General features: G+C 48.1%; 1 protein-coding gene across 1 annotated transcript in view; it reads right to left on the minus strand.

Moving 5' to 3' along the window:
- Positions 1-207: 207 nt before the first annotated feature.
- The window catches only part of DLG4 (discs large MAGUK scaffold protein 4), a 36,219-nt gene continuing 9,638 nt past the window's right edge, over positions 208-26,788 (minus strand). The window contains exons 7-18 of the mRNA XM_030187208.1: positions 26,490-26,646; positions 24,827-24,929; positions 22,483-22,597; positions 22,039-22,215; positions 20,857-20,893; positions 18,341-18,362; positions 18,122-18,169; positions 15,856-15,957; positions 12,202-12,374; positions 10,724-10,833; positions 3,550-3,641; positions 208-416 (exon numbers count right to left, since the gene is read on the minus strand). Coding sequence (XP_030043068.1) covers positions 310-416; positions 3,550-3,641; positions 10,724-10,833; positions 12,202-12,374; positions 15,856-15,957; positions 18,122-18,169; positions 18,341-18,362; positions 20,857-20,893; positions 22,039-22,215; positions 22,483-22,597; positions 24,827-24,929; positions 26,490-26,646 — 1,243 coding nt within the window. The 3' untranslated portion in view covers positions 208-309. The remainder of the gene's footprint in view (positions 417-3,549; positions 3,642-10,723; positions 10,834-12,201; positions 12,375-15,855; positions 15,958-18,121; positions 18,170-18,340; positions 18,363-20,856; positions 20,894-22,038; positions 22,216-22,482; positions 22,598-24,826; positions 24,930-26,489; positions 26,647-26,788) is intronic.

Consider the following 26,788-nt stretch of genomic DNA (forward strand, 5'->3'; position numbering starts at 1 on the left):
GGAGTGAAGTGGGAACCCAAGATAGGGAGAGAGACAGAAATGAGGAGTCCCTCTTTGGGCGCCAATAAATCAAGTCTCTAGGCCAGTGGATCTCAACCCTGTCCTACAAGCTCATCTCACCAGTCTGGTTTTCAGAAAATTTGAAATGAATATGCATGAGGTGCATGCAAATGTATCTCAAGTATATTCACTGTAGCTGTCCAGAAAACCTGACTGGTTAAGTTTGACTCCAAGACAGGCTGAAGAACCACTGTTTCCAGGCTGCAGCAGGCAGGCAGGCGCACTAGCAAATGGATGACGACAGAGGTTCTAGAGTCTTTCGCGGGCTGGGATCCAGATGTATGGGCCAGATAGCTCCTCAATGATCCGTTTCACCTTGTGGTAGACTTCTTCAAAGCTGTCTCCCTCTACAATTGCTGCAAGGGACAGGGAGAAAGGAAGCAAGAAAGTCTAAGGTCAGCTCCCTTGTTATTTCATTATTTCATTATTTCATTATTTTATTTTATAACTGTTTTTATTAACATTTTCATACAAACACAAAACCAAGGATAACACATCAATCTTAAGCTTAATCAAAACCTTACAGCTTCAATAAGACCCTCCCCCCCCATCCGAGTATCTCAGGTATAGCTAATCACTTCGCTGCACTGGCAGTCCCCCTTCATTCGCCTATTACACTGATAGTCCCCGCCACTCCAAATAGGGAGCCCATGTTTTTAGGAACCACACCATTCCCCCCTCGCCTTAAGGCTGTAAGTTTATCCATTAAACAGCAATAGTCCACCTTAGCCAACACTTGATCCACAGTGGGCACCGCGGTTTGCTTCCACAATCTTGCAATTAATGTTCTGGCTGCTGTAACAATATGGGCTAAAAGGCCGTGGTGAGAGCCGCGGCCATCCCCCATCGATATATTCAACAAGCATAAACCAGGGGTTAATGTGACCGCGGCTCCCAGACCCCCCCGCAGGCGCGCCTGCAGGCTCCTCCAGAATCGCTGTATCACCGGGCAGTCCCACCATACAGTTATTTCATACTTTAAATTATCCAGTAACACATTGTATATTAAATAAAGATAATAATAATCCTCAGGGGGAGGGAATGGCTCCTGGCACTAGGCCTTCTGACCAGCCTGCACTCAATGCTCTACCCACTTCCACTCTGAGCATGGCTGCTGCAAGGCATCTGTCAGGAGAGTTCTATGTTGTATTTCTGTTTGAATTACTTTAATGATCTCTTGAGATTGTGCTTTGTAATTGGAGACCAGAAAGAAGTGTATTGTCCTTATAAAAGACACTTTAGGTTTCCATAACTTTCACTCCGAAAACAAAACTTAGAAGAATCCTTTATGAATATATGAGCAGGCTGTATAGGCATGATCGCACCCCAAGTGAGAAGTATTCATATCTGTTTTTAATGTGAATTGGATCTTGGGGTATGGGAGGAGTGGAAGGAGTGGATAATTCTCTTGCAGTGAGATGGATTGCTCCAGATTTCCTTGGGGGGAAGGGGATTCGGGAGGAAAGAGTAGGGGTATGGGGGGGATTTTTAGAGTTGTTGGAGTTGAGGGAAATGGAAAGGGGAAGGGAAGAGGTAGGGAATGGAAGTTCAAAGGTTGGGTTTGGAGGGATTCATAGTGAGTTATTATGAAGCTGTATGGGTCTACTTAAGCTACATCCAGCCTACTTAAGTCCTTTGTTATATGCTGCAAGGGTGGGATGGGTGATGGAGGTACTACACTGGAAGAAATTATTTGAAGATTTGGACATATGTTGTTATATTAATATTTCTGATTCATGTGTTTATATTTTGATCTCATCTTGTGAAATGTGGTTGGTTGTATTTTGTCACTGTAGAAATTTGAACATAAAACCTAGGAGAAAATACTTCTTTACTGACAGGATGGTGGAAGTGGTGGAGACCAAAGCCAGTGACAGAATCTGGGCATGCATGAGGCAGAAAGGGAGGGTAGGGGGACGGCAAGAAGTAAGATGACCAAAGACTCAGTTGATTAGTGCAAGGTGCATGGGCCAGCCTGGTCATGGAGGAAGTTGGGATCCATTCATGGTTCAGACTTTCTGGTTAACCAGCAGATACTGAGGAGGAGGGAGTTACTACTACTACTTGACATTTCTAAAGCGCTACTAGGGTTACGCAGTGCTGTACATTTTAACATAGAAGGACAGTCCCTGCTCAAGGAGCTTACAATCTAAAGGACAAATGTACAGTCAGTCAAATAGGGGCAGTCATTGAAGAGGTGGGCTTTGAGCAAGGATTTGAAGATGGGTAGGGAGGGGGCTTGGCGTAAGGGCTCAGAAAGTTTATTCCAAGCATAGGGTGAGGTGAGGCAGAATGAGCGGAGCCTAGAGTTGGCGGTGGTGGAGAAGGGTACTGAGAGGAGGGATTTGTCCTGTGAGCGGAGGTTACGGGCGGGAACATAAGGGGAAATGAGGGTAGAGAGTTGAACTCAAGATTTAGGCCCACAACTGCAGGGTATCCTGAGGGCACCTTGGTGCACTGACTCCAGCTAAGGAGTATCAATGCAGTGATTCATGGTGCCAGATCCCACCCCTGGTTCCAATTGAGTTGTAAGTATGACAGAGCAGGATAGAACAGGTTGAACCAAAACACATAGAGTCCACACTCACTGTTCATCAATGCATCATACATCCAATTATGATCCCCCATCCTCCATAATTCCACATTACTCATAGAAATATGTACACCATATGCCTTTGTGTCTTAACACTGCCCGTAAGCTTCCCTTTGTCTCCTCCCAATGTCTCAATGTTGATGTCCCATTGTAATATTCCTAATGATAATTCGATTATCTCGCATACCTTGTACAATATAACCCATAACCAAGTTGTAACAAAAGTATTTTCATTATTCTTATCTTATTGTAAGCCACACTGAGCCCGCAAAGAGGTGGGAAAATGTGGGATACAAATGCAAACAATAAATAAATAAATAAACTACTAGATCCCCCCCCCCTAAAAAAAAAGGACAGGAAGCAACTGGATAGTAAGGTTGGACCAAGAAATGTTCATCTTCAAACAACTGCTATGTTACTGTGATCTTAACTGCATACCCCTTTTACGTATATGACAGTACCCCTTCCCATTACATGAACAGCAACCCCCCCCCCCCCCCCCCAATCATGCACACATATAATGCAAGCACTAGCTTATGGCAACTAACAGTTATGGTTGTGGTTTCTCCCGTTCTGGGTACTTTTTTTTCTGTGTGACTTGTATTGTATATGTTTGTTGTTCCCTACGCTATCATTGAACCAGAGTTACTTTCTGTTTTCTATTCGGTAGTGTAAACCACTTTGACCTGTGTGGTATATCAACCATCAATAAAATCTAAAATCATAACCCTATTCATGTTGAAAGTATCTCCAAATTGACAATACCCTTCCCCCCCCCCCCCCCCCCCCACTGCAAATATACCCTCCCCGCTCACAATGATAATTACCCTCCCCACAATGGAACGAACCCCCCTCCCCTCATACTGAGAGCACCCCCTCGTCCCTGAAATACCAACCTGAGAAGCATTCTGTGAATTCCTGCTCCAGTTTGGTTGCTCTGTCAAAGGCTTTTCGGGCCTGCTCATCTGTTATTCTCTTATTAATTTCTCTGTGAGGAGAAACAGAACGGAAAAAGATGGTCTGGTGAGTGAAAATCCTACAGAATTCTGGAGGTAAATCTCATAATTTTCGATAGCTACCCCTTCTCATCCTAAAGAGGTTAGAGTCAGTCAGTACACAAGAAAGCTAGATCACATTTTTTAGCAAGTGGATAGACACCCTGAATCGAGAAAGATAGACAGAGAAAATGTGGCAAACAGGAAGAGAGAGGAAAATAGATTTTAGTATCACTTTTGTAACAGCAACATAACCTCTCTCTGCTTCAGGCACTTTGTGACGTAACAACCTGCAAGTACAAACTTAGGGGTTGTCTCGCCCATGTCTTGTCTAAGCTCTGCCCTTACGTAAGCCACCTTGCAAATACGCACTAGGTAGGTTTAGCGGATATTTGCGGAATAACATATAGGCAGAATTTGGGCACATATGTGCAGACATACCCATGTATATACCACTATTCTAAAAAAAATCTATGTACACATAATTGTGGGCATCTAGGTTATGGAATTGCTACTACTACTACTACTATTTAGCATTTCTATAGCGCTACAAGGCGTACGCAGCGCTGCACAAACATAGAAGAAAGACAGTCCCTGCTCAAAAAGCTATGTAATAAAAGTGAGCCAAGTATAGGACAATCAAGCCATTGTGACATCACTGATGAGGTTGGCTCTTATTGGTGGCCTGAGGCATTATGACAATATCACCTCTGATTACAAGAGACTACTACTACTACTATTTAGCATTTCTGCAGCGCTACAAGGTGTACACAGCGCTGCACAAACATAGAAGAAAGACAGTCCCTGCTCAAAGAGCTTACAATCTAATAGACAAAAAATAAAGTAATCAAATCAATTAATGTGAACGGGAAGGAAGAGAAGAGGGTAGGTGGAGGCGAGTGGTTACAAGTGGTTACGAGTCAAAAGCAATGTTAAAGAGGTGGGCTTTCAGTCTAGATTTAAAGGTGGCCAAGGATGGGGCAAGACGTAGGGGCTCAGGAAGTTTATTCCAGGCGTAGGGTGCAGCGAGACAGAAGGCGCGAAGTCTGGAGTTGGCAGTAGTGGAGAAGGGAACAGATAAGAAGGATTTATCCATGGAGCGGAGTGCACGGGAAGGGGTGTAGGGAAGGACGAGTGTGGAGAGATACTGGGGAGCAGCAGAGTGAGTACATTTATAGGTTAGTAGAAGAAGTTTGAACAGGATGCGAAAACGGATAGGGAGCCAGTGAAGGGTCTTGAGGAGAGGGGTAGTATGAGTAAAGCGACCCTGGCGGAAGACGAGACGGGCAGCAGAGTTTTGAACCGACTGGAGAGGGGAGAGGTGACTAAGTGGGAGGCCAGCAAGAATTGCTCCAAAAAGTGTTCCCAGATGTTTTCACGAATTTCCAGGCTCTGTTGGCTATGATGAAGGTGCAACATTTTAATGAAACTTGTGGCCTGCAGAAGCTGGATTCTATGAGAAAGGAGCCTGCAACGACTGTTTTCAAGCATAAGTACTGGTCAGCTTGTAGCGTTAGTAAAAAATATATTACATCATGTTACACATTAACCTAGTATTCCGCAAAAGCCTTCACAATTCAGCGCAAATCACAAAAGTCTAAAGACCGAGACAATTCGGGAATTTACAGTTTGAGTACATTAAGCTAAACATTTCGACCAACGTATTTCTCAAAGAGAAATGTTTTCAATTGTTTTCTAAAAGACAAATAGTCCTTAGGTGACCTGATTATCGTAAGAAGTGAATTCCAAACCGAAGCGGCCTTATACGATAGCCATAGAAGTAAATCTCAAAATGATCAGACCCCTATCTAAGTGTCTGTTCGACAAAGTAACATAGTAACATAGTAGATGACGGCAGAAAAAAATCTGCACGGTCCATCTAGTCTGCCCACGATAAACTCATATGTGTATACCTTACCTTGATTTGTACCTGTCTTTTTCAGGGCACAGACCGTATAAGTCTGTCCAGCAGTATTTCCCGCCTCCCAACCACCAGTCCCGCCTCCCATCACCGGCTCCGGCACAGACCCTATATAAGTCTGCCCTCCCCTATCCTAGCCTCTCAACCACCAACCCCTCTTCCCCCCGCCACCCAATTTCAGCTAAGCTTCTGTGGATCCATTCCTTCTGCACAGGATTCCTTTATGCCTATCCCACGCATGTTTGAATTCCGTTACCATTTTCATCTCCACCACCTCCCGCGGGAGGGCATTCCAAGCGTTCACCACCACAAAGAGAAAATCTCAGCCAAATATAATGGAAGATCCCCATACAATGTCCTAAAAACCATAGTACTTAATTTAAAATGAAACCTAGCGGCTACTGGTAGCCAATAAGGTAAGGAGATGTATGCTCTTCTCTACTCAAAGAAAATTTAACTGTAGCTACACGTTTTTTTGAATCATCTAAAGCTTTTTTAGTACCTCATTCGTGCAACCAACATAAACTATGCTGCAGTAATCCAACTTGGAAAGCAACAATGCTTTCCAAGTTGAATTTATGCAGGATGCAAAGAACAAACCTTAAAGAAACTTCAGACCGCTCAAAACACGGCAGCTAGGCTTATCTTCGGAAAAACGCGATTTGAAAGTGCAAAACCCCTTCGCGAAAAACTACACTGGCTCCCAATCAAAGAACGCATTGCTTTCAAAATCTGCACTCTGGTTCACAAAATTATCTACGGTGAAGCTCCGGGATACATGACAGACTTGATCAACCTACCAACTAGAAACACATCCGAATCAACACGAACGTACCTAAACCTGCACTACCCAAGCTGCAAAGGACTCAAATACAAATCAACTTACGCGTCCAGTTTTTCCTACATAAGCACACAACTGTGGAACGCACTACCAAAAGCCTTGAAAACTACGAACGACCACCTAAACTTCCGGAAAACACTAAAAACTAACCTGTTTAAAAAGGCATACCCCACCGATCCAACATAAATGCCTGATCTCTGGCACACCACCAAACTAAAGCACGTAATGGACATAACACAACTCTTCCGTTCTCCGATTCCCTAACGTGGCTGTGCCACATGAACTTTATCTTACCACAACATCACATTGTATTTGTTTACACCGGAGTCTGCAAATGCCTCTCCGGTACTATGTAAGCCACATTGAGCCTACAAACAGGTGGGAAAATGTGGGATATAAATGTAACAAATAAATAAAAACAAAGATTGGTACTATGAGTCCAAAACAATGTAATTCAAAATTTACGTATTGCTCTTAATTTCCTTAATAGAAAGAAGGCGCTGTTTACCAGTTTATTAACCTGATTTAATATAGTTAGCTGACTGTTCACTTCAACTCCTAATGTACGGGTGGTGAATTCAAACTTTAAAGTATTACTACTACTACTACTACTTATCATTACTTCCAATAACGAGAGTCTCTTTACCTTTTATATTCTTAGCTGGACCTTTCCAAAGAAATTTTGTTTTAATTTGATTAAGTTTTAAGTGAAAACATGTTCAGCCTTCTATAACAGCCACCCATTTTTGAATGTCCCTTATCATTTCTTCATACAATGAAATGAAGTTTATATATATTAGAAAATAATTTGAGAAATGTATTGCTCTTGATTGTAATTTTTCAGCGCATAACCCTCGCATTCAGTAACATCAGTGGGCTTTTTATATTCTGGATTGCGCATCAGGATTATCTCGATTGTAAGCTCTTTGAGCAGGGACTGTCTTTTTGTGTATGGTGTACAGCGCTGCATATGCCTTGTAGCGCTATAGAAGTGATAAGTAGTAGTAGTAGTAATGTAGATGCCTGCCCTTGCACATCAGCAACGCAGCCGCGCAGGCTTCTGTTTCTGTGAGTCTGACGTCCTGCACATACGTGCAGGACGTCAGACTCACAGAAACAGAAGCCTGCGCTGCCGCATTGCTGATCTGCAAGGGCAGGCTTCTACATGGAATGTTGCTAGTGGAGGAGTAGCCTAGTGGTTAGTGCAGTGGAACATGGAATGTTGTTACTATTGGAGATTCTGTTGCTACTATTTGAGATTCTACATGGAATGTTGCTATTCCACTAGCAACATTCCATTTTTAGATTGTGAGCTCTTTGAGCAGGGACTGTCTTTTTGTGTATGGTGTACAGCGTTGCGTATGCCTCGTAGCGCTATAGAAATGATAAGTAGTAGTACTAGGATGATATAATGTCCGCAGTGTAGACCAGTGTCTGGATTCCTTACCCGATTTTAGTAAGAATCTATATGGTGCTTGTCCTTAATCAGTTTTATAACTAAATACAAAATGGGAAACACCTGAATTCTGCTTCCTCTTGTTACCAGGGGCGTAGCCACGGGTGGGCCTGGATGGGGCCCAGGCCCAGCCACTTTCCCTCCAGGCCCGCCCATCCACATCCTTGCTTGCTGACGCTGTCTTTTCTCCCGCGGCTCTGCCGGGTACGGCCGTCCAGGAGGCAGTGTTCAGCATAGCCTGCCTGCCTGTCCTTAATTCTTCTCCCCAGGCTCCGCTTTGCTGCATCGCTCCATCGCTCCCTGCATTCTTCTCGCCTGTCACGCAGCGCTGCCATTCACACAGGCAGCTGCGCTCCCCCTACCGCGTCCATCCGGTCCTAACAGGAAGTGCATCAGAGAGGACCGGATGGACGCGGCAAAGGGGAGCGCAGCTGCCTGTGTGAATGGCAGCGCTGCGTGACAGGCGAGAAGAATGCAGGGAGCGATGGAGCAATGCAGCAAAGCGGAGCCTGGGGAGAAGAATTAAGGGCAGGCAGGATTTGCACATGTGCAAAAATTGAGCACGCGCAGGATAGAGCCAGTGGCTGACAGCTGTGGCTCGCAGACACTGCCACTGGCCACCAAAGAGGTAAGGTTCTTCGGCAGGGAGGAAGTCTTAAGCTGGTGGGGCTTGAGGATCCCCTGCCAGCACAGGTAGGGGGAGGAGTGGAGATGAAATTTATGGCCCACCCACTTTGGCCTTGGGCCCACCCTAAATTGGCTGTCTGGCTACACCACTGCTTGTTACTTGTGCACAGTTTGAATAAGCATTTAAAAAAATGGTAATTTTTACACATTATCACAAAGTTCCTGTCTCAGAGGATGTTTATCTACATCTGCATTGACTTGTGAACCTACACGTGCCAGACTTGTTGAGAAGTCATGCGCTTGCAGCTCCTGGGACTGGAGGGTAAAATCTCATGTGGGTTTAGCAGAGGGATGCAAACCTCTTTGCTATTAGGGAACAAGCACTATCAGTTCAATCCTTATGTCGAAAATGGTCTCTCCATAGCCGATGACCTAATGTATGTTATAATCCAAGTATCACTCAGGAACCTTCATGCAATAACATAATGTATTCTTCTTTACCATGTATGTACGTACATGGTATATATATATACTAGACTTTGAGCCCGTAAAAACGGGCTATTATAGGAAGGGGGGGTTAAAAGGCCCGCCCCCACCGCCGAGTTCGCCGCTGCCCCTCCCCCTCCGAGTTCGCGCCCCCCCCACCGAGCCATCACCTTCCACCCGGCCGGGCAATCGCTCCGCTATTGAAACAGCGAGGGTCCGGGAACGCAGCACTGAGTTCTGCTGAGCTGCCGACGTCGGCCTTCGTTCTTCTTCTCTGCCTGTCCCGCCCTCGTGTGACGTAACGTCGTCGAGAGCGGGACAGAGGCAGAGAAGAAGAAGGAAGGGCGATGTCGGTAGCTCAGCAGAGCTCAGTGCTGCGTTCCCGGACCCTCGCTGTTTCAATAGCGGAGCGAGGGCCCGACCGGGTAGAAGGTGGGTGGCGGCGGCGACTCGGGTGGGGGGAGCGTTAGACGGCGGTGTCCCTCCCTCAGCATTAATGCGCAGTACAGGCCCTCTGTGTTCCGCCCCCCGTCATCATGTATTGACGTGGGGGCGGGGCAGAGAAGGTCTCTACTGCGCTTTTGCGAGTGAGTACGGTCACTCGCCGTTTATATGTTTGATACCATGATCTGTTCCATGTATGTTATGTTCCATCTATGTTATCATGCATGTATGCACCTTAACGCAAAGCCATTTGTAATTCTGTTACCCGGAAATGGCAACCGCCATTACGGCAAACGTAAGCCACATTGAGCCTGCAAATTGGTGGGAAAAAAGTGGGATACAAATGCTACGAATAAAAAAAAAATAAATAAATAAACGGCAAGCTCTGATAATCTCTAGTGGCCTCATTGGATCACATTCACACAATCAATCTTCGGTTTTTGAAGCCGAAAACAGGCGGCAAGTTTCAGCTGCAGTTTCGGGTTTGGCCGAAATTGTTTAAACAGTTTTGGTACGAGTTTCAGTTTTGGCCGAAACTGAAAAAGCAATTTTTGTGCACGTAATGGTCTTATGAAAGAATAACGTATGTAGATCTGAATGTGCAACGGAGGGGGGACTGTTTTCCGATCCTGGCCAAAAGATGCCCCCCTCCCGATCCAATTTAATATAATTTAATGATCAATGATGCCTCTTTTCATCAATAAGATGTAGAAAGCAAGGGACAACCTTCTTCCATCATACAACCGTAATGATAAATAAAACAACGATAATACATAGAACACTTTAACCCAGCATTATCCTCTCGTCATAAAACAAGATCCCCCTGAGACACATCCTGCCAAAATTCTTCACATTGTAGGAACCTGCAAATACATTTAGCTGAAGTCAGCTGGGGCAATTCTCCGACAGGGAAAGTTCTCAACCCAGTCCTTGGAACACTCCCAGCCAATCGGGTTTGCAGGATATCCACCATGAATATGTAGGACTACCTCCATTGTATGCAAATTTCTCATGCATATTTATTGTGGCTATCCTGAGCCTGAGTACTGGGTTGAGAACCACTGCACTGAATTATACAAAATTGTTTTTTCTTTATTCAGAATTTTTATGACCCACCCCCAACTGTAAGGTAAATGTAGTACATCACACAGGACGTGTCCATGGGTTCCTTTGCAAGCTTGCAAAAAGGACATGCCTGGATGTAACTCTGATCCAGCAAGCAAGTGCCGGAAAGGCTGGTGTCCCCAGACATGAGAGGATAAGGGGGTGACCCATGCCCAGGAGGGCCAAGGATACTCACAAGATGTTCTCGAGAGATTTTGGTCGGATAAAGATGGCGATGGGGTGAAGCTGAGCTGCCTGCAGCCGCCGCACGGCATTGGCTGATACGTCCAGGATACAGTGCTTACCCTGCAAAGCGGGGGAGGGGAAGAATGAAGAAAGGCAATGGGAATGGAGGTGTGTGAGGGGAGATTGGGATGAGAGGCAGAGGAGGAGAGAAGCGGTATGGAAAATGATGTGAAAAAAAAAGAGCATGGCAAGGAGGAAAGGAGGACAGGAAAGGAGTCAAAGACAGGATATATCAGAGATTAGTCAGCAAAAGATCGAGGAACAGCAGAGAGAGCTGTGTACCTGCTCCAAAATCAGGTACATATCTAGGGCAATGTGAGGCTGGGCAGACAGTACAGGGGAAGTCTAGCAGCAATTACAAAGAGCTTGTCACCCCTAGGACACAATGGCTCAGAGGACAGGCATGGGACACAGAACTGGCCAACTTTAGGAATGAGGGTTCAGGGGATGGGCACGTGGACGCGGAACCTGTCACCTTTAGAAAGGGGTTCAGGGGATGGACACAGGGACGTGGAACCTGTCACCTTTAGAAAGGGGTTCAGGGGAAGGACACAGAACCTGTCACCTTTAGAAAGGGGTTCAGGGGATGGACACAGGGACGTGGAACCTGTCACCTTTAGAAAGGGGTTCAGGGGAAGGACACAGAACCTGTCACCTTTAGAAAGGGGTTTAAGGGATGGACACGGGGACGCGGAACCTGTCACCTTTAGAAAGGGGTTCAAGGGATGGGCGCAGGGATACCTCTCACCTTTAGAAAGGGGTTCAGGGGATGGACACAGGGACGTGGAACCTGTCACCTTTAGAAAGGGGTTCAGGGGAAGGACACAGAACCTGTCACCTTTAGAAAGGGGTTCAGGGGATGGACACGGGGACGCGGAACCTGTCACCTTTAGAAAGGGGTTCAAGGGATGGGCGCAGGGACGTGGAACCTGTCACCTTTATAAAGGGGTTCAGGGGAAGGACACAGAACCTGTCACCTTTAGAAAGGGGTTCAGGGGATGAACACGGGGATGCGGAACCTATAGAAAGGGGTTCAGGGGGTGGGCACGGGGACGCAGAACCTGTCACTTTTAGAAAGGGGTTCAGGGGATGGGCACGGGGACGCAGAACCTGTCACCTTTAGAAAGGGGTTCAGGGGATGGGCACAAGGATACCTCTCACCTTTAGAAATGGGGGTTCAGGGGACAGGTAAAAAATAAGAAGCTCATCTCCTGTTCAGCTGGAGGTTCAGGGACAGCACAAAAGGGTATAAAGCCTGTCACCTGTACAACTGGAGGTTCAGGAGTTAGGCACAGGTACACAGACCATGCCACCTCTATGAATGGGAGTTCAGAAAATGGGAACAGGGACACAGAGTTTTCTCACCTCTGCAACTAGAGGGCTTGGGAGCTGGGCACAGGGATATGAGTGGGTGATAGTGTTTCTCACCTGCTCAGCCACCTCCCGTACAGACTGGACACTAGTCCCATACAGGTGGCTGTTATACTGGCCGGCCTCAATGAATTTGTGGCTTTGAATGTCCTTCTCCATCTTTTCCCGAGATGCTACGAAGTGGTAGTCCCTTCCGTCTACTTCATAGTCCCGTTTCGGTCTGGTGGTGTCTGAGGTGAGGAAAGAGAAAAAGAAGGGTCCTTCCTTCAAATGCGCCAGCAGAAAAGGATTCATCTCCCTATAGAGTAAACCAGGGCCTCAGGCCTGTCCTGTAGGCACAGCTAGTCAGTCACGTTTTCGGGATTGCCCTGATGAACATGCATGAGAGAGATCCAGGGCCGCCGAGAGAGTGAGCCGGGCCCAGGGCAGGGCCGCTGCCCCCCCCCCCCCCCCCCAGGATCACCCCTGCCACCCCCACCCCCACAGAATCATCATCGTCCCCGCCCACCCGAAGTACCTTGGCTGGCCCTGCCAGCTGCAGGCTGCGCGGCTCCCTCTCTGCTCAGCATTGCCTGCCCCTGCGGCTGCTTTCCTCAGGTCGCACATGCTCAGTCTCAAAACTGAGCATGCGCAGCCTGAGGACCCAGCCAGGGGCGTAGCCAGAGTTCGGCGGGAGGGGGGTCCACAGCTCAAGGTGAGGGGGCACATTTTAGCCCCCCCCCCCGGTGCCGCCAACCCCACCGCCACCACCACCTTTGACGCCCCCCCCCTGCCACCGCCGTCGGATACCTTTGCTGGCGGGGGTCCCCAATCCCCGCCAGTCCTCTTCTCTGGCGTGTCCGCGTTGCTGATCTGTAAGGGCAGGCTTCAGATCAGCAACGCAGCTGCGCTGAAGAAGAGGACTTTGGCTGGCGGGGGTTGGGGACCCCCACCAGCAAAGGTACCTGACAGCGGCGGTGGCTGGGGAGGGTTGGCGGCAGGAGGGGGGGTCAAAGGGGTTGGCGGTGGGGGGGCCAGGGCCAAATCTATGGGGGCCCATGTAGCTACACCCCTGGGCCCAGCAGCTGCTAGGAAGACAATGCAAGGGGGGGCCCGGCGCCGGGGTCTCTCTCTCTCTCTCCTGCTCCTGTCAGGACGCGATCACCTGGGTTCCGTCAGGAGCAGGAGAGAGAAAGACCCTGGCGCCAGGCTCCACTTGGAGTCCTGAGCCCGGGGAATCTTGCTCCCCCCCGCCCCCCCTCTGGGCGGCCCTGGAGAGATCTATTTATTTATTCAATTTGCCATGTTTGATTCAAAGCACTGTACAATAAAAACATCAACGCAGAAGACAATTCACTTGAAAAAAAAAACAAAATCCCAAGACAATATACCAATATTGACAAGAGTAAGACAGGGAAGTGCACAGCACAACCATTTTTCCTAACACAACAGAACAAAGCCAGGATGCACTAGGGAGGGATGACTATCAGTGAATCACACAAATTCACATCAGTCCGTCAAATGTAGACCTTGTTTACAAAGCCTTAAGTGCTTTTTCATAAGTACATAAGTAATGCCACACTGGGAAAAGACCAAAGGTCCATCGAGCCCAGCATCCTGTCCACGACAGCGGCCAATCCAGGCCAAGGGCACCTGGCGAGCTTCCCAAACGTACAAACATTCTATACATGTTATTCCTGGAATTGTGGATTTTTCCCAAATCTCTGATAAGAAGCCTCTAATTTGAGATGCATATAATGGGAATGGCAGTATAGGCAGATCTGTCTCATGCATATTTAGTGGGGTAATGGTGGAAGCTTGATTGGCTAGAGAGGTTTGAGAAGCCCTGGAGCGGGCAGAGATCCCAAGACTAAACTGTCCGATATGCAGCACTATTTAACCAGCCAGGAACGGCTCCTGACCGGTTAAATAATGCTTAACCGGCTAGCCGCAAATATTCAGCAGGAGATTATCTCCTGCTGAACTTGCCTAGCAAGTTGTGCGTGTAAATTCCAATTAATGCCAATTAGTGTCAATAATTGCTTATTAAGCGGCAATTACTGGCGCTAATTGACTTGTTATGTAATTAATTTGCGCACACAAATCCAGAATATGACCAGATTTGCACACGTAATTTCGGTCACGCTATACAGAATCTGGGGGTTAGCGGCTAACTGCTTATATCATGTGCTGTAACTGGCTATCTGCTAATATTCACCGCATTGCTGGCTAAGGGATCCTTTTACTAAGGTGCGCCGAAAAATGGCCTGCACTGGTGTAGGTGCATGCATTGGATGTACGCAGGTCCATTTTTCAGCGCACCTGCAAAAAAGGCCTTTTTTGGGGGGCCGAAAATGGACGTGCAGCTAAATAAAAATTGGCGTGTGTCCATTTTGGGCCTGAGACTTTACCGCCACTCACTGACCTAGCGGTAAGATCTCACACACGTTAACCAGGCGGTAATGGTTTATGCGTGTACAGTGCCAATTACTGCCCGGTTAGCGCCGCACGCCAGAACATTTCCAGCGTGCTAAGTGAACGCGCGTAAAAAAATGAAATTACCGCCGTGGGCCACACAGTAGCCGGGTGCTAGTTTAAAATCAACACGCGTAGGACGTCCATAGGCGCCTTCGCGTCTTAGTAAAAGGGCCCCCCAATTTTGTGGCCTCATCGGGCCGCCGAAATAGCGGGCCTATCTTTGGCTGGTTTAAACGTAACCAGCCAGCGCTGAATATTGGCTTGGAAGGTTAAGTTTAAACTGACTGAACTTACTACTACTACGACAACTTATCATTTCTATAGCGCTGCTAGGCGTACGCAGCGAATTTACGCATCAAATTTAACCTGGATATCCAATGCCGGTCACCGGCCCGATGATCATGGCGGCACAGGTAAATGCCTGCGCTGCTACTCTGGAGCTAGAGGCCTCTGGCGCCCACATTTACCTTTGATCATCGGGCTGTCGGGCAACTTGTCCTTCCCCACCCTCTCCCACTGTTACAAAAACACACGGTGGCTGCAGGGAGGGTGTGGGACCAACACTCCTCCATATTGGAGGAGTGGCCTAGTGGTTAGAGTGGTGGACTTTGGTCCTGAGGAACTGAGTTCGATTCCCACTTCAGGCACAGGCAGCTCCTTGTGACTCTGGGCAAGTCACTTAACCCTCCATTGCCCCATGTAAGCCGCATTGAGCCTGCCATGAGAGGGAAAGCGCAGGGTACAAATGTAACAAAAATAAAATAGATACTATTGGAGATTCTACATGGAATGTTGCTACTATTGGAGATTCTACATGGAATGTTGCTATTCCACTAGCAACATTCCATGTAGAAGGCTGCGCAGGCTTCTGTTTCTGTGAGTCTGACGTCCTGGACGTCAGACTCACAGAAGCAGAAGCCTGCGCGGCCACATTGGTGATCTGCAAGGGCTGACTTCTACATGGAATGTTGCTAGTGGAATAGCAACATTCCATGTAGAATCTCCAATAGTAGCAACATTCCATGTAGAACCTCTCAAGTGGAGGAGTGGCCTAGTGGTTAGGGTGGCGGACTTTGGTCCTGGGGAACTGAGTTCGATTCCCACTTCAGGCACAGGCAGCTCCTTGTGACTCTGGGCAAGTCACTTAACCCTCCATTGCCTGCCGCATTGAGCCTGCCATGAGTGGGAAAGAAGTGCGGGGTACAAATGTAACAAAAATAAAAATAAAATTAAAAAGATCCTGGGCAAACTCACGGGGGACACAGGAGCCAAACTTGTCTGGGAACTCTGAGAGCAGGTCGTCATTTACTCGGTCTTTCGTGGGACCCAGAATAATGATGGGACGGGCATAATGAACTGCAGAGAGAGAGAGAGAACAAAGGGACTGTAAAAAAAAAAGATACAGTACAGAAACACCCCCGAAGTCAGAAGAAAAACAGAAGGGCATTTTCAGTTCTGCAGTAAGCAAAGGTCGGAGAGAGATGAACGTATTCCAAAGACAGAAAGAAAATCAGACTTTCCCCAAAAGAACAAGCAGAAAAACTCTGTCTAAATTCTGGGTGAGCAACGGGAGAAAAAGCAGCTCGAGCCAATGTTGACCACTGTTGGCCCGGATGAGACACAGATACTCAATGCCGGGTCTAATCTGGGCTCCAGCACTGAAAATCTGGGCGATGGCCGGCCACTGAAAGTTATTCGGGTACCTGCATAAATTAGGACAGTTTTTGTTTTGCTAGCCTAAGTTTATCCTGGCATTTACCCGATTAGTGGACTGAATATTTCTGCTAACTGGATAAATCCCGGCATCAATTTAAAATACAATAAAATTAAAAATATCATTTTAAAATGTGTCTACCTGTGGAGGAAGGAGGGTTTTTTTTAGCCGATGAGGTCAACACCCTTTCTGGTCTTGTAGCTAGAATTATTTTAAGCTCCTGATGGGGTTTTGAGGCTTTTTCCTCCTCCTTTTTGGTGCTGTATAATGCATGTCAATTGATTGCTGTTAAAAATGTACTATTACCAAGTGGAGTTTTGTTTCTGTGGGATTATTTGGTGCACCGCAGACCTATTTTCGTTTATAAATCCCGGTGTTACCCCAACTCCACCCCTGGACCACTCTGGCACTACCCGGATGGTCCTCACTCCATAATTAACTGGAGAGGAGCCTCTCAGGCCCAGTTAGGCTGTTTAAATATCTACCCCACTGTATCCTGAAACCCGGGGCGGCCCAAGACAATCTGCCACTCGAGGCAGGGATGAGATGCTGCCCGTCCCCGTGGCTGGTCTGGCATCTCCACCGTTCCCTGCGTTTACCATTTTTTTCCCCAAAAGGTGACAGTGGCAGCAGCAGCGATTCCCATAGGCTGCCCTGCTGCCAGCACCGGCCTCTTCACTACTGCATCCCGCCTCTGAGGAAACAGGAAGTTACATCAAGAGGCGAGCTACAGCGGGAGGAGAGGCCGGTGCAGACGGCAGGGCAGCCTGTGGGAATCATTGCCACTGCTGCCTTTTGGAAAAGAAACAAATAAGGTAAAGGATTGAGGAAGGAGGGGAGAGTGCTGTTCCTGAAGCGTGCCGCCTGAGTAGGGTTATCATATGTCCGGATTTATCCGGACATGTCCTCTTTTTGAGGGCATGTCCGGGCAACCGGGCGGGTTTTGCCAATCTGCCCGTTTGTCTGGATTTCTAGACAAACGGGTAGGCTGGTGGGCGGACGGCCCGCCCGCCAGCCCGTTTGTCAGAAATCCGGACAAACGGGCAGATTGCTAGCCTCCCCTCCCCTTACTTACTAGTGCCCTGGTGGTCTAGTGACCTCTTCCGCCTTTCGGGCAGGAAAGAGCCCCCTCTTTCCTGCTCGGAGCGCTGCCCTGCATGCATCCTTCCTGTTGGTGATCCTCGGCGCCGATTCAAAATGGCCGCCGAGAGTTGAAGTGACCTCGTGAGACTTCAACTCTCGGCGGCCATTTTGAATCGGTGCCGAGATCAGCAACAGGAAGGATGCATGCAGGGCAGCGCTCCGAGCAGGAAAGAGGGGGCTCTTTCCTGCCCCGAAGAGGTCACTAGACTACCAGGGCAGTAGTAAGGTAAGGGAGACGTTGGTGACGGGGAGGGGGGGCGAAGGGGTATATGACAGGGGGGAGGGGAAAATGTGACAGGGGCGGAGCGAGGGTGTGACAGGGGTGGAGCAAGGGTGTGAAAGGGGGCAGGGCGTGGTGTGAAAGGGGGCGGGTGTGTGGTGGGAGCGGGGCATTTCCTTCTTTTGGGGGGACAAAATATGGTAACCCACCCTACGCCTGAGGCCTCTGCCTCAGGCAGCCTAATGGTAGGGCCGACACTGCTGTGACCAGACTTCTTTTTAGCCAGCTAAAAGTTTTCTTCCAAAAGAAGCCCGGATGTAGAGGGGGCAACTTTCAGGCCAACCGTTTCCCCTGGCTTTGAAAACTGGCTGAACTGCTGAGCAGTTTAGTTAAATAAAACAGATAAACAGAGAGTCAAATGCAAAGAGAGAAAAAATAATTACCCTCCATCTGCGTAACAGTCTCATAACTCAAGACAGTGTCTTCCCGACCTGCCAGGAAGCAGAGAGAGAGAAAAAAAGACAATCAACTTACTGAGGCCACAGGGGGTCTCAGAACTGGTGCAGTATGGACTGTCATGAGTCAGAACTGAGTTACACAAACCGAGCTGGGGAATGAGGCCTTAATGATACAGAAAACTGGGAGGGAATAAGGTCACTTACTTTGGGATCCTGTACTGCTGCCCTAGAGAAAGAGAAAGAGATAATAAAATAAGCTTTGCCATACTTGGCCTTACCGAAGGTCCATCAAGCCCAGTATCCTGTTTCCAACAGTGGCCAATCCAGGTCACAAGTACCTGGCAAGGTCCCAAAACAGTACAATACATTTATAAATAATAATAATAATGGTCTATGGACTTCCCTTTAGGAAGCCATCCAAACCTTTTTTAAACCCCGCTAAGCTAACTGCTTTTACCACATTCTCTGGCAACGAATTCCAGAGTTTAATTACAGATTGAGTGAAGAAATATTTTCTCTGGTTTGTTTTAAATTTACCACTTAGTAGCTTCATTGCGTGCCTCCTAGTCCTGGTATTTTTGGAAAGAGTAAATAAGTGATTTGTGTCTACCCGTTCCATTCCACTCAGTATTTTATAGACCTCTATCATATCTCCCCTCAGTCATCTCTTCTGCAAGCTGAAGAGCCGTAGCCACTTTAGCCTTTCTTCAAAGGTGAGTCGTCCCATCCCCTTTATCATTTTCATCGCCCTTCTTATTCCACTACATCTTTTTTTTTTTTTTTTGAGACGGTTACTACAAATCCAAAGACACAATCATGAACGTGCGGAAAACTTAGGAGTGCAGCAACTTGTCCCCAGATTTGCCTAATCAGTTGATCAGCCCTGTTTTGTGACAAGCATACTGTACGGACACCAAGATCGAAAGGCTTATCTCCTCCCTCCCCTCCCCCATTTCTAAATGCACGCTGAAGAGCATCACAGGCGTGTATGAGATTTCAAATGGTCCACAGGGCGTGTGATGCCATGGGAGCCACCTACTGCCTTGTGACCCTGGGACCCTCTGCTCTGGGCTGGGTGCATTCTATGTGGCAAAGGTCACCATTATGTGTCATGAATTCCTGCGTGTGCGACAGATCACATGAGGCAGTGATGAGGGAACCTGAGAAACCTTTACTGGAAAGCACCTCCCCCACCCAAGGTATTAAAGCTGTGTGTCTTTTGATGAGTCTTCTTACACATTCCTATCGGCCAATATTAACTATTTCAATTATTAATTAACGTGGAGATAGCTGGGATGGGAAGGCTGCATATAAAGGACAAATAAAACTCTGGTATAAAGTATCACATACCATGTAAAATGAGTTTATCTTGTTGGGCAGACTGGATGGACCGTAAGGTCTCTATCTGCCATCATTTACTATGTTAGTCTTTGGGGTTCTACATGGAATGTTGCTACTAATTGGGATTCTGGAATCTTGTAACTCTTTAGGATTCCAGAATCTTCAGAACTTAGTACCAAAAAAGTGCTGGGCAGACTTCTACAGTCTGTGCCCTGAGAAAGGCAAGGACAAACCAAACTCAGGTATAAAGAGTATCACATACCATGTAAAATGAGTTTATATTGTTGGGCAGACTGGATAGACCGTACAGGTCTTTATCTGCCATCATTTACTATGTTACTATTTATTTATTTATTTATTAGGATTTATTTATCGCCTTTTTGAAGAAATTCATCCAGCAAATGCTGGATGGCAGGAGGCAACAGGGTGGTACATGTTTATCCACTCCTACCCTAGCTGAGATAATATTTAACCATCTCTCTGACCTCATGTGCAACTTTCGTTAAATTAGTCGCCTTATTTTCTAACTCCTCTTACTCTCTTACCTATCTATAGGTTCCATCTTTGCTTAAACCCTTCACTGTCAATGAAAATGTTCTATTACGTATTGGGTTGACGTTGTAAGTAGTCTACTATGCCATACTTTGTATTGTTATTGGAAAGGAATCCTGTTCAGAAGGAATGGATCCTAAGGAGCTTAGCTGAGATTGGGTGGCAGAGCCGGTGGCGGGAGGCGGGGACAGTGCTGGGCAGACTTATATGGTCAGTGCCAGAGCCGGTGGTGGGAGGCGGGGCTGGTGGTTGGGAGGCGGGGATAGTGCTGGGCAGACTTACACGGTCTGTGCCCTGAAAAGGACAGGTACAAATCAAAGTAGGGTATACACAAAAAGTAGCACATATGAGTTTATCTTGTTGGGCAGACTGGATGGACCGTGCAGGTCTTTTTCTGCCGTCATTTACTATGTTACTATGTAATTGTCTATTGCTCATGTTTGATCTATTCTTACCATACACCGCCTTGAGTGAATTCCTTCAAAAAGGCGGTAAATAAATCCGAATATATAAATAAGGCAGAGCTGACGAGTGGCATGGGAACAGGGCGAGAAACAGAAACACATATTGCAGAGAGAGTGGGAAACAATGAGCGTACCAGGGGCCCTGTTTACTAAGGTGTGCTAGCGTTTTTAGCGCTCGCTAGCGCTGGAGACATCCATAGGAATACATGGGTGTCTCTAGCATTAGCGTGTGCTAATTTTTAGTGTGCACTAAAAACTCTAGCGCATCTACAGGGCCCTAAGCGTGGAAACCGCCTGCTATCGCAAAAACAAAGACAAAGGCCTCTTGCGTTGCTTTGGAAAGTGACTGAGGGGATCACTTACCTTGGACTTTAATCGTGACCATTCCCTTCTCTCCATCCTGTGAAAGTACAAAAGAGGGCAAAGGTCAGGAAAGCCACTAATCCAGCCTTTCTAACTAGCGCTCCAATGTGTTTGACTATAACTAGTTCTTCAGGACGATATCCAAAGCAATTTAACTGGTCTGATGTGGCTCCTGGCGGGATAAATCGCCTGCTCGAGATTAACGGTTCATTTTCACTTATCTTGTTAGTGCCGCTGAAAATAAGCAGTTAGTGCCGAACTTCCATGGGCAGAGTCGGCACTTGGCTGGTTAAGTGCCGATATTCAGCTCTGAACCGGTCGAGGTCACCGTGTTAACAGGACGCGTAAAAGTCAGTCCTATCTTTCTGCAGTGCCCTGTAGCTGGTTAACCGGTTAAGTACTAGACGGCTCTGCAAACGTGGAAATCCATTGCCAGTGCCTGGACATGATCCGGCATTGAATTTCTGAGTTTAACACCGGCTGCAGCTGACTATCAGACCCCAATGTTTCTATGATGTAAGCTGGTAACTGTAGTTAGTTTCCCATGTGTGTGTGTGTGACGGACACCAGTGATGTGTGTGTGTGTGTGTGTATGTGTGTGAGAGAGAAAGGGAGACGAGTGATTGCATAGTTCCGTGTGTGTGTGTGTGTGTGTGTGTGTGTGTGTGAGAGAGAGAGAGGGAGTGAGGGAGACCAGTGATTTCACTTACTTCTGTGTGTGTTTGTGTGCATGTGAGACCAGTGATTGCATAGTTCCGTGTGTGTGTGTGAGAGAGAGAATTTCACTTACTTCTGTGTGTGTGTGCATGTGTATGCATATGTATGTGCTTGTGTGGGCGTGTGAGACCAGTGATTGCACTTAGTTCCATGTGTGTGTGTGTGTGTGAATGTCAGACCAGTGATTGCACTTACTTCTGTGTGTGTGTGTATGTGTGTGTGTGAGGGAGACCAGTGATTGAACTTAGTTCTGTGTGTGTGTGTATGTGTGTGTGTGAGGGAGACCAGTGATTGAACTTGCTTCTCTGTGTGTTTGTGTGCGTGTGAGACTAGTGATTGCATAGTTCCGTGTGTGTGAGGGAGGTTGGTGACATTGCCATTGTACAGTAGTTACTGTGCTAATGTTGCTTCTGAAATCCAAGTCTCCTGGTAGTGTGTTCCCCTGCTTCCGCTCCAGGATCTCACCGTCTTTTGCTAGGGATGAAGCCAATCTCCTCACTCTCGCCATCCGAGTGCACGCGCCGGGCCTGCCACCACTCCTCGTCTGAAGCGTCTATCACGTGAAGAATGTCCCCGAAGTGGAAGCTGAGTGCCTGGCTCAGGAACCCGCAGTCCTTTGTCTTATCATAGTCAAAGAGCGCCCTGTGACGGCAGAGGAAAGAGATGGTCAGTGTGGCCCAGGGGACTCTCTGCCTCCCCCACAGGCTCAGGAAAGCCAAATCCACAGTTTCTGGAGATGATTTGGGGGGGCAAAACCATGATGTGGCTCAGCCCATCTCCAGAGGGTTTGGAACCCCACTGGTAAACCTAGCAATCAACTGCATGGAGACCGGGTAAGGTGGAGTTACTGGGGGAATACTGGCCTGGTTCAAGCTCACTTATTCCTCTGGGAAAACTGAAGGTATTTACCGGATATAGAAGCCACGCTTGGCGTTGCTGCGCAGGGATGCGGTACCAGACCCGAGACTGCTATTCATGAGCTGCTCACGGAGGTCATGGATCTTGGCCTCAAACCGGCTGTACTCTGGACCAGAGAAGGAGATAGGAAGTCATGTTACTTTCTCTTTGAATCCAATTACTGGACATCCATACACCTCTCAAGCACAGGGTACGCAAGGATCTCTTCATGCAACGTTTTAGATAATATGAGGCAGAAAATGTTATCTTGACCAGCTCTTTAACTGGGCTAAATATCCAGTCTAAAATTAACTAAGGGCACTTTCGTTTCCATTTTTAACTTTGTTCCTCCACCCCCCACCCCCACCAGTGCTGCCAATGTTTTTTTTTAAAAAGAAGGCCCCCTGTCTTGCTCACCTCCCCCTGCCCCCAGCATCTTTCCTCATCCATAGAGGTCAGAAAAGGGCAGGAGAAATCCCCAGACAATGCCGCCCTGCTGATGCTGTGATCCCAAATTCTGCTGGCCTTGGGTTGGATTACAGCACCATTGGGAGGGAAGAACAGATGTGGCTGGAGAAGATGAGAGCAAACCCGGGGACTGCTTTAGAACAAATGTTTGCATGTGTTTGGAAAAGAAATGAAATTCAAATGAAATTTTGCGGTCTTTTTCTGTGACTATTTGCAGTGGAAATAGTGAATGGTGCAGTATAAACCATGGATACGGACTTAGAGTATGTTTTGATTGACATGATATCAGTGGCGTTCCTAGGGGGGCTGGCACCCGGGACGGATCGTCGATTCGCCCCGCCCCCCCCCGGGTGCAGCGCCCCCCCCCATGCAGCATGGACCCCCCCCCGTTGTTCCATGCTTCTTCTCTGCCCCGGAACAGGAAGTAACCTCTTCCGGGGCAGAGAAGAAGCATGGAACAAGTTACAACGGAGGGAAGGCGCGCGCGGCACCCCCCCGGCGGCGTGCACCCGGGGCGGACCGCCCCCTCCCCCCTAGGAACACCACTGCGTGATATATAGATCTGGTTTCTTTCTAGACCTACTGTCCATGCAAACAGTCACAGACTCCTGACGAAGGCCCTGTTGCCGAAACACGGTCCACGTCGAGTCAGATTGAAGAACTGTCAATAAAAGATCTCCTGCCTTTTTCGTCCACTCTGCTGTTCTTTGTTTGCTTGCTTTGTGTGGCGTGTGGACTCCGTTCCTAATCCTAAACCAGATGTAAGTAGAAACTCAGGGCTCAGTTTTTAAACGCTATGGTCAGTGTTCCTTTTAAGTGCCAGCCGTGGTATTTAAAGACATACCCAAATATTCAGCACCAGTCGATATCCGGACATTGGAGCTGAATATTTGGGGGTTGATAATCAAAACAATTTAACCAGACTGAAAAGTCTCCTGCCTAGTTAAAGCACCTGTGTGGGGTTTTCTAGGGATATTCAGTAGCACTTAACTGGATCTGGGTGTCATTGTAGATAAAAAGGTTTGGACAAATTCCTGGAGGAAAAGTCCAAAGTCTGCTATTGAGACAGGCAGGGGAAGCAACTGATTGCCTTGGGATTTGTAGAATGGAACGTTGCTACTATTTGGGGTTCGGGAATGTTGCTGCTCTTTGAGATTCTGCATGGAATCTTGCTGTTCATTATGATTCCGGTATCTTGTTACTCTTTGGGGTTCTGGAATGTTACCACGATTTCTACCAGGTACTTGTGACCTGGCTTGGCCACTGTTTGGAAAACAGGATACTGGGCTAGATGGACCATTGATCTGATCCAGTATGGCTACTCTTATGTTCTTATGGACAAATTCCTGGAGGAAAAGTCCCTAGTCTGCTATTGAGACAGGCATGGGAAGCAACTGCTTGCCCTAGGATTTGTAGTATGGAATCTTGTCACTCTTTAGGATTCCAGTGACCCGTCAGTGATACTTTTCTGGATAGCAATTGCTGCAGCCCGGATACAAACCGCTAAATATCTGGTGGTCAGTATAATTTAAGAACATAAGAATAGCCATACTGGGGCAGACCGATGGCCCATTCAGCCCAGTATCCTGCCAATCCAGGTCACACGTACCTGGCAGAAACCCAAATAGTAACAAGATTCTGGAACCCCAAAGAGTACTAAGATTCCGGAACCCAAATAGTACCAAGATTCCAGAACCCCAAAGACTAACAAGATTCCGGAATCCCAAAGAGTAGCAACATTCCATGCTACCAATCCCAGGAACAAGCAGTGATTTTCCCAGTATCTTTCTCAATATCAGCCACCTGACTTCTGGAGCACAGAACTTGTGTGCTGCTGGGGAGACGTGCGTCCCCTCGTGACCCCCCATGAAATGAAATGGATTTGCACCTTCAGGCTTGTACTGCGCGATGATTGTCACCGTTTGGCCAGCATTCTTCAGGGCGATAGCAGCTTGCTCGTGCGTTGCATTCCTGAGGTCCACCCCATTCACCTACAAGAAACCAGGCAGACACCCCCCTCCAGGATTAGACTTAAAACAGGTAATTGTATAAGTGGGCACCTCCCTTTTTGGTGACACAATGCCAGCAGTAGTTCCAGCCCTAGTGCACGCCATTTCCCGAGCTATGGAAAATAGGGCAGTATTTTCTATCATGGCAGTTACCCAGCTGTAATCGGACAGTACCTCAGTGGCTCCCTCTCACATGGCCATGCGGTAAGAACAATCTTACCGCACAGCCGTGGTTATTTTCAGCATTTTTTTACCCACTGCTGCAAAAAGGACCACAGTGCGAGGCAAAAACAGCTAGCACAGGACAGGGGCGTAGCCAGACTTTGGTGGGAGGGGGGGTCAAGAACCCAAGGTGAGGGGGCACATTTTAGCCCCCCCACAGCACCGCTGACCCCCCCCCCCCCCACACCATTGTTGACTCCCGCCACCGCCGCCACCATCAACTTTGACCCCCCCCTGCCGCCAACCCTCCCCCGCTGCCGCCGTCACCTACCTTTGCTGGAGGGGGACCCCAACCCCCGCCAGCCGAGGTCCTCTTCTTCCTTCGTTCTGTTTCTGAGTCTGACGTCCTGCAGCCCAGCTATTCAATGCCAGGCCATTTCCGGTGACCAGCATTGAATATCTGGTTAATTTTTGGGTGGTTAGAAGGTAGCCGGCTATGTTGATATTCAGACTTAGTCGGTTATCTTCTAACTGGCCAAAGATATCCCACATACTCACGTGGCCAAATTATAGCCACTAAAGTGGAGCGAAAAAATCAGCGGATAGCCGGTTATGGCAGCCAATATAACCAGCTATCTGCTAGCCGCTAACCGATGATTTTCAGCAGGAGATAGCTGACTATCGTTGGGTAGCCAGTTGTGGGGCATTTAACTGGCCAGGTGCAAATCCTTTTTTTTTTTTTTTTTTTATAATATCGGACCCAGTGACTTCCTTCTGACCTCAAGAGAAGGTGACCTTTCCAGAATAGGGTTCCATGCACAAGGTAGTTCACCTTAGGGGAACAGCAGAGCAGCTCCAGATGGAATCAACATGGAGACCAGACCCTCCACCACTAGGGCAGAACACTCCAAGCTGGAACCTGTAAGTACCAGGGCCGCCGAAAGACTAGGCCAGGCCCGGGGCAAGGCCGCCCTGCCTCCGCCCGCCCCCGCCGACCCCGTCGCTCCCCCATCACTCCCCCCACCGCTGCAGTCCGCGGTCTCACCTGTCTGCCTCCACGGCTCCAGGCCCCCTGCATTCAAAGCAGCAGTCGCAGATCACGTCTCTTCTGGCCTTCCCTCCCTGTGTCCCCCCCCCCCCCCCTTCGTCTGATGTAACTTCCGGTTTCCCAGAGGGCGGGACACAGGGAGGGAAGACCGGAAGAGACGCGATCTGCGACTGCCGCTTTGAATGAAGGGGGCCCGGAGCCCAGGAGGCAGGCAGGTGAGACCGGGGACTGCAGTGCCGGCGGCCCTGGTAAGTACCAACTCAAAAGCTGCAAAGAACATGGTACTACTCTTCCTCCTAGCACGTACTCTGTTTCAGATGGTCTGTCCTTACCGAAAGTATCTGGTCCCCTTTCCGAAGCTCCCCACTGAGGTCAGCCGGGCCACCAGCCAGGATGAAGGAGATGAAGATGCCTTCACCATCCTCGCCCCCAACAATGTTGAAACCGAGCCCTGTGGAGCCGCGGTGAATCACAATTCGACGAGGCTCCCTGTGCAGTGAAAAGACAGAAGTAGGAAAATGGTGAGAAGCCCAGAGTTCTCTATTTCCCCTAGAAATGGCAGGAACTACAGGGCTATCCTGCAGCACTTAACCATACAGTGCCACTGATGATCTGCTGTGACCGCCACGCA

The sequence above is a fragment of the Microcaecilia unicolor genome, chromosome 14 (genome assembly GCF_901765095.1).
Source record: "Microcaecilia unicolor chromosome 14, aMicUni1.1, whole genome shotgun sequence".
Taxonomy (NCBI): domain Eukaryota; kingdom Metazoa; phylum Chordata; class Amphibia; order Gymnophiona; family Siphonopidae; genus Microcaecilia; species Microcaecilia unicolor.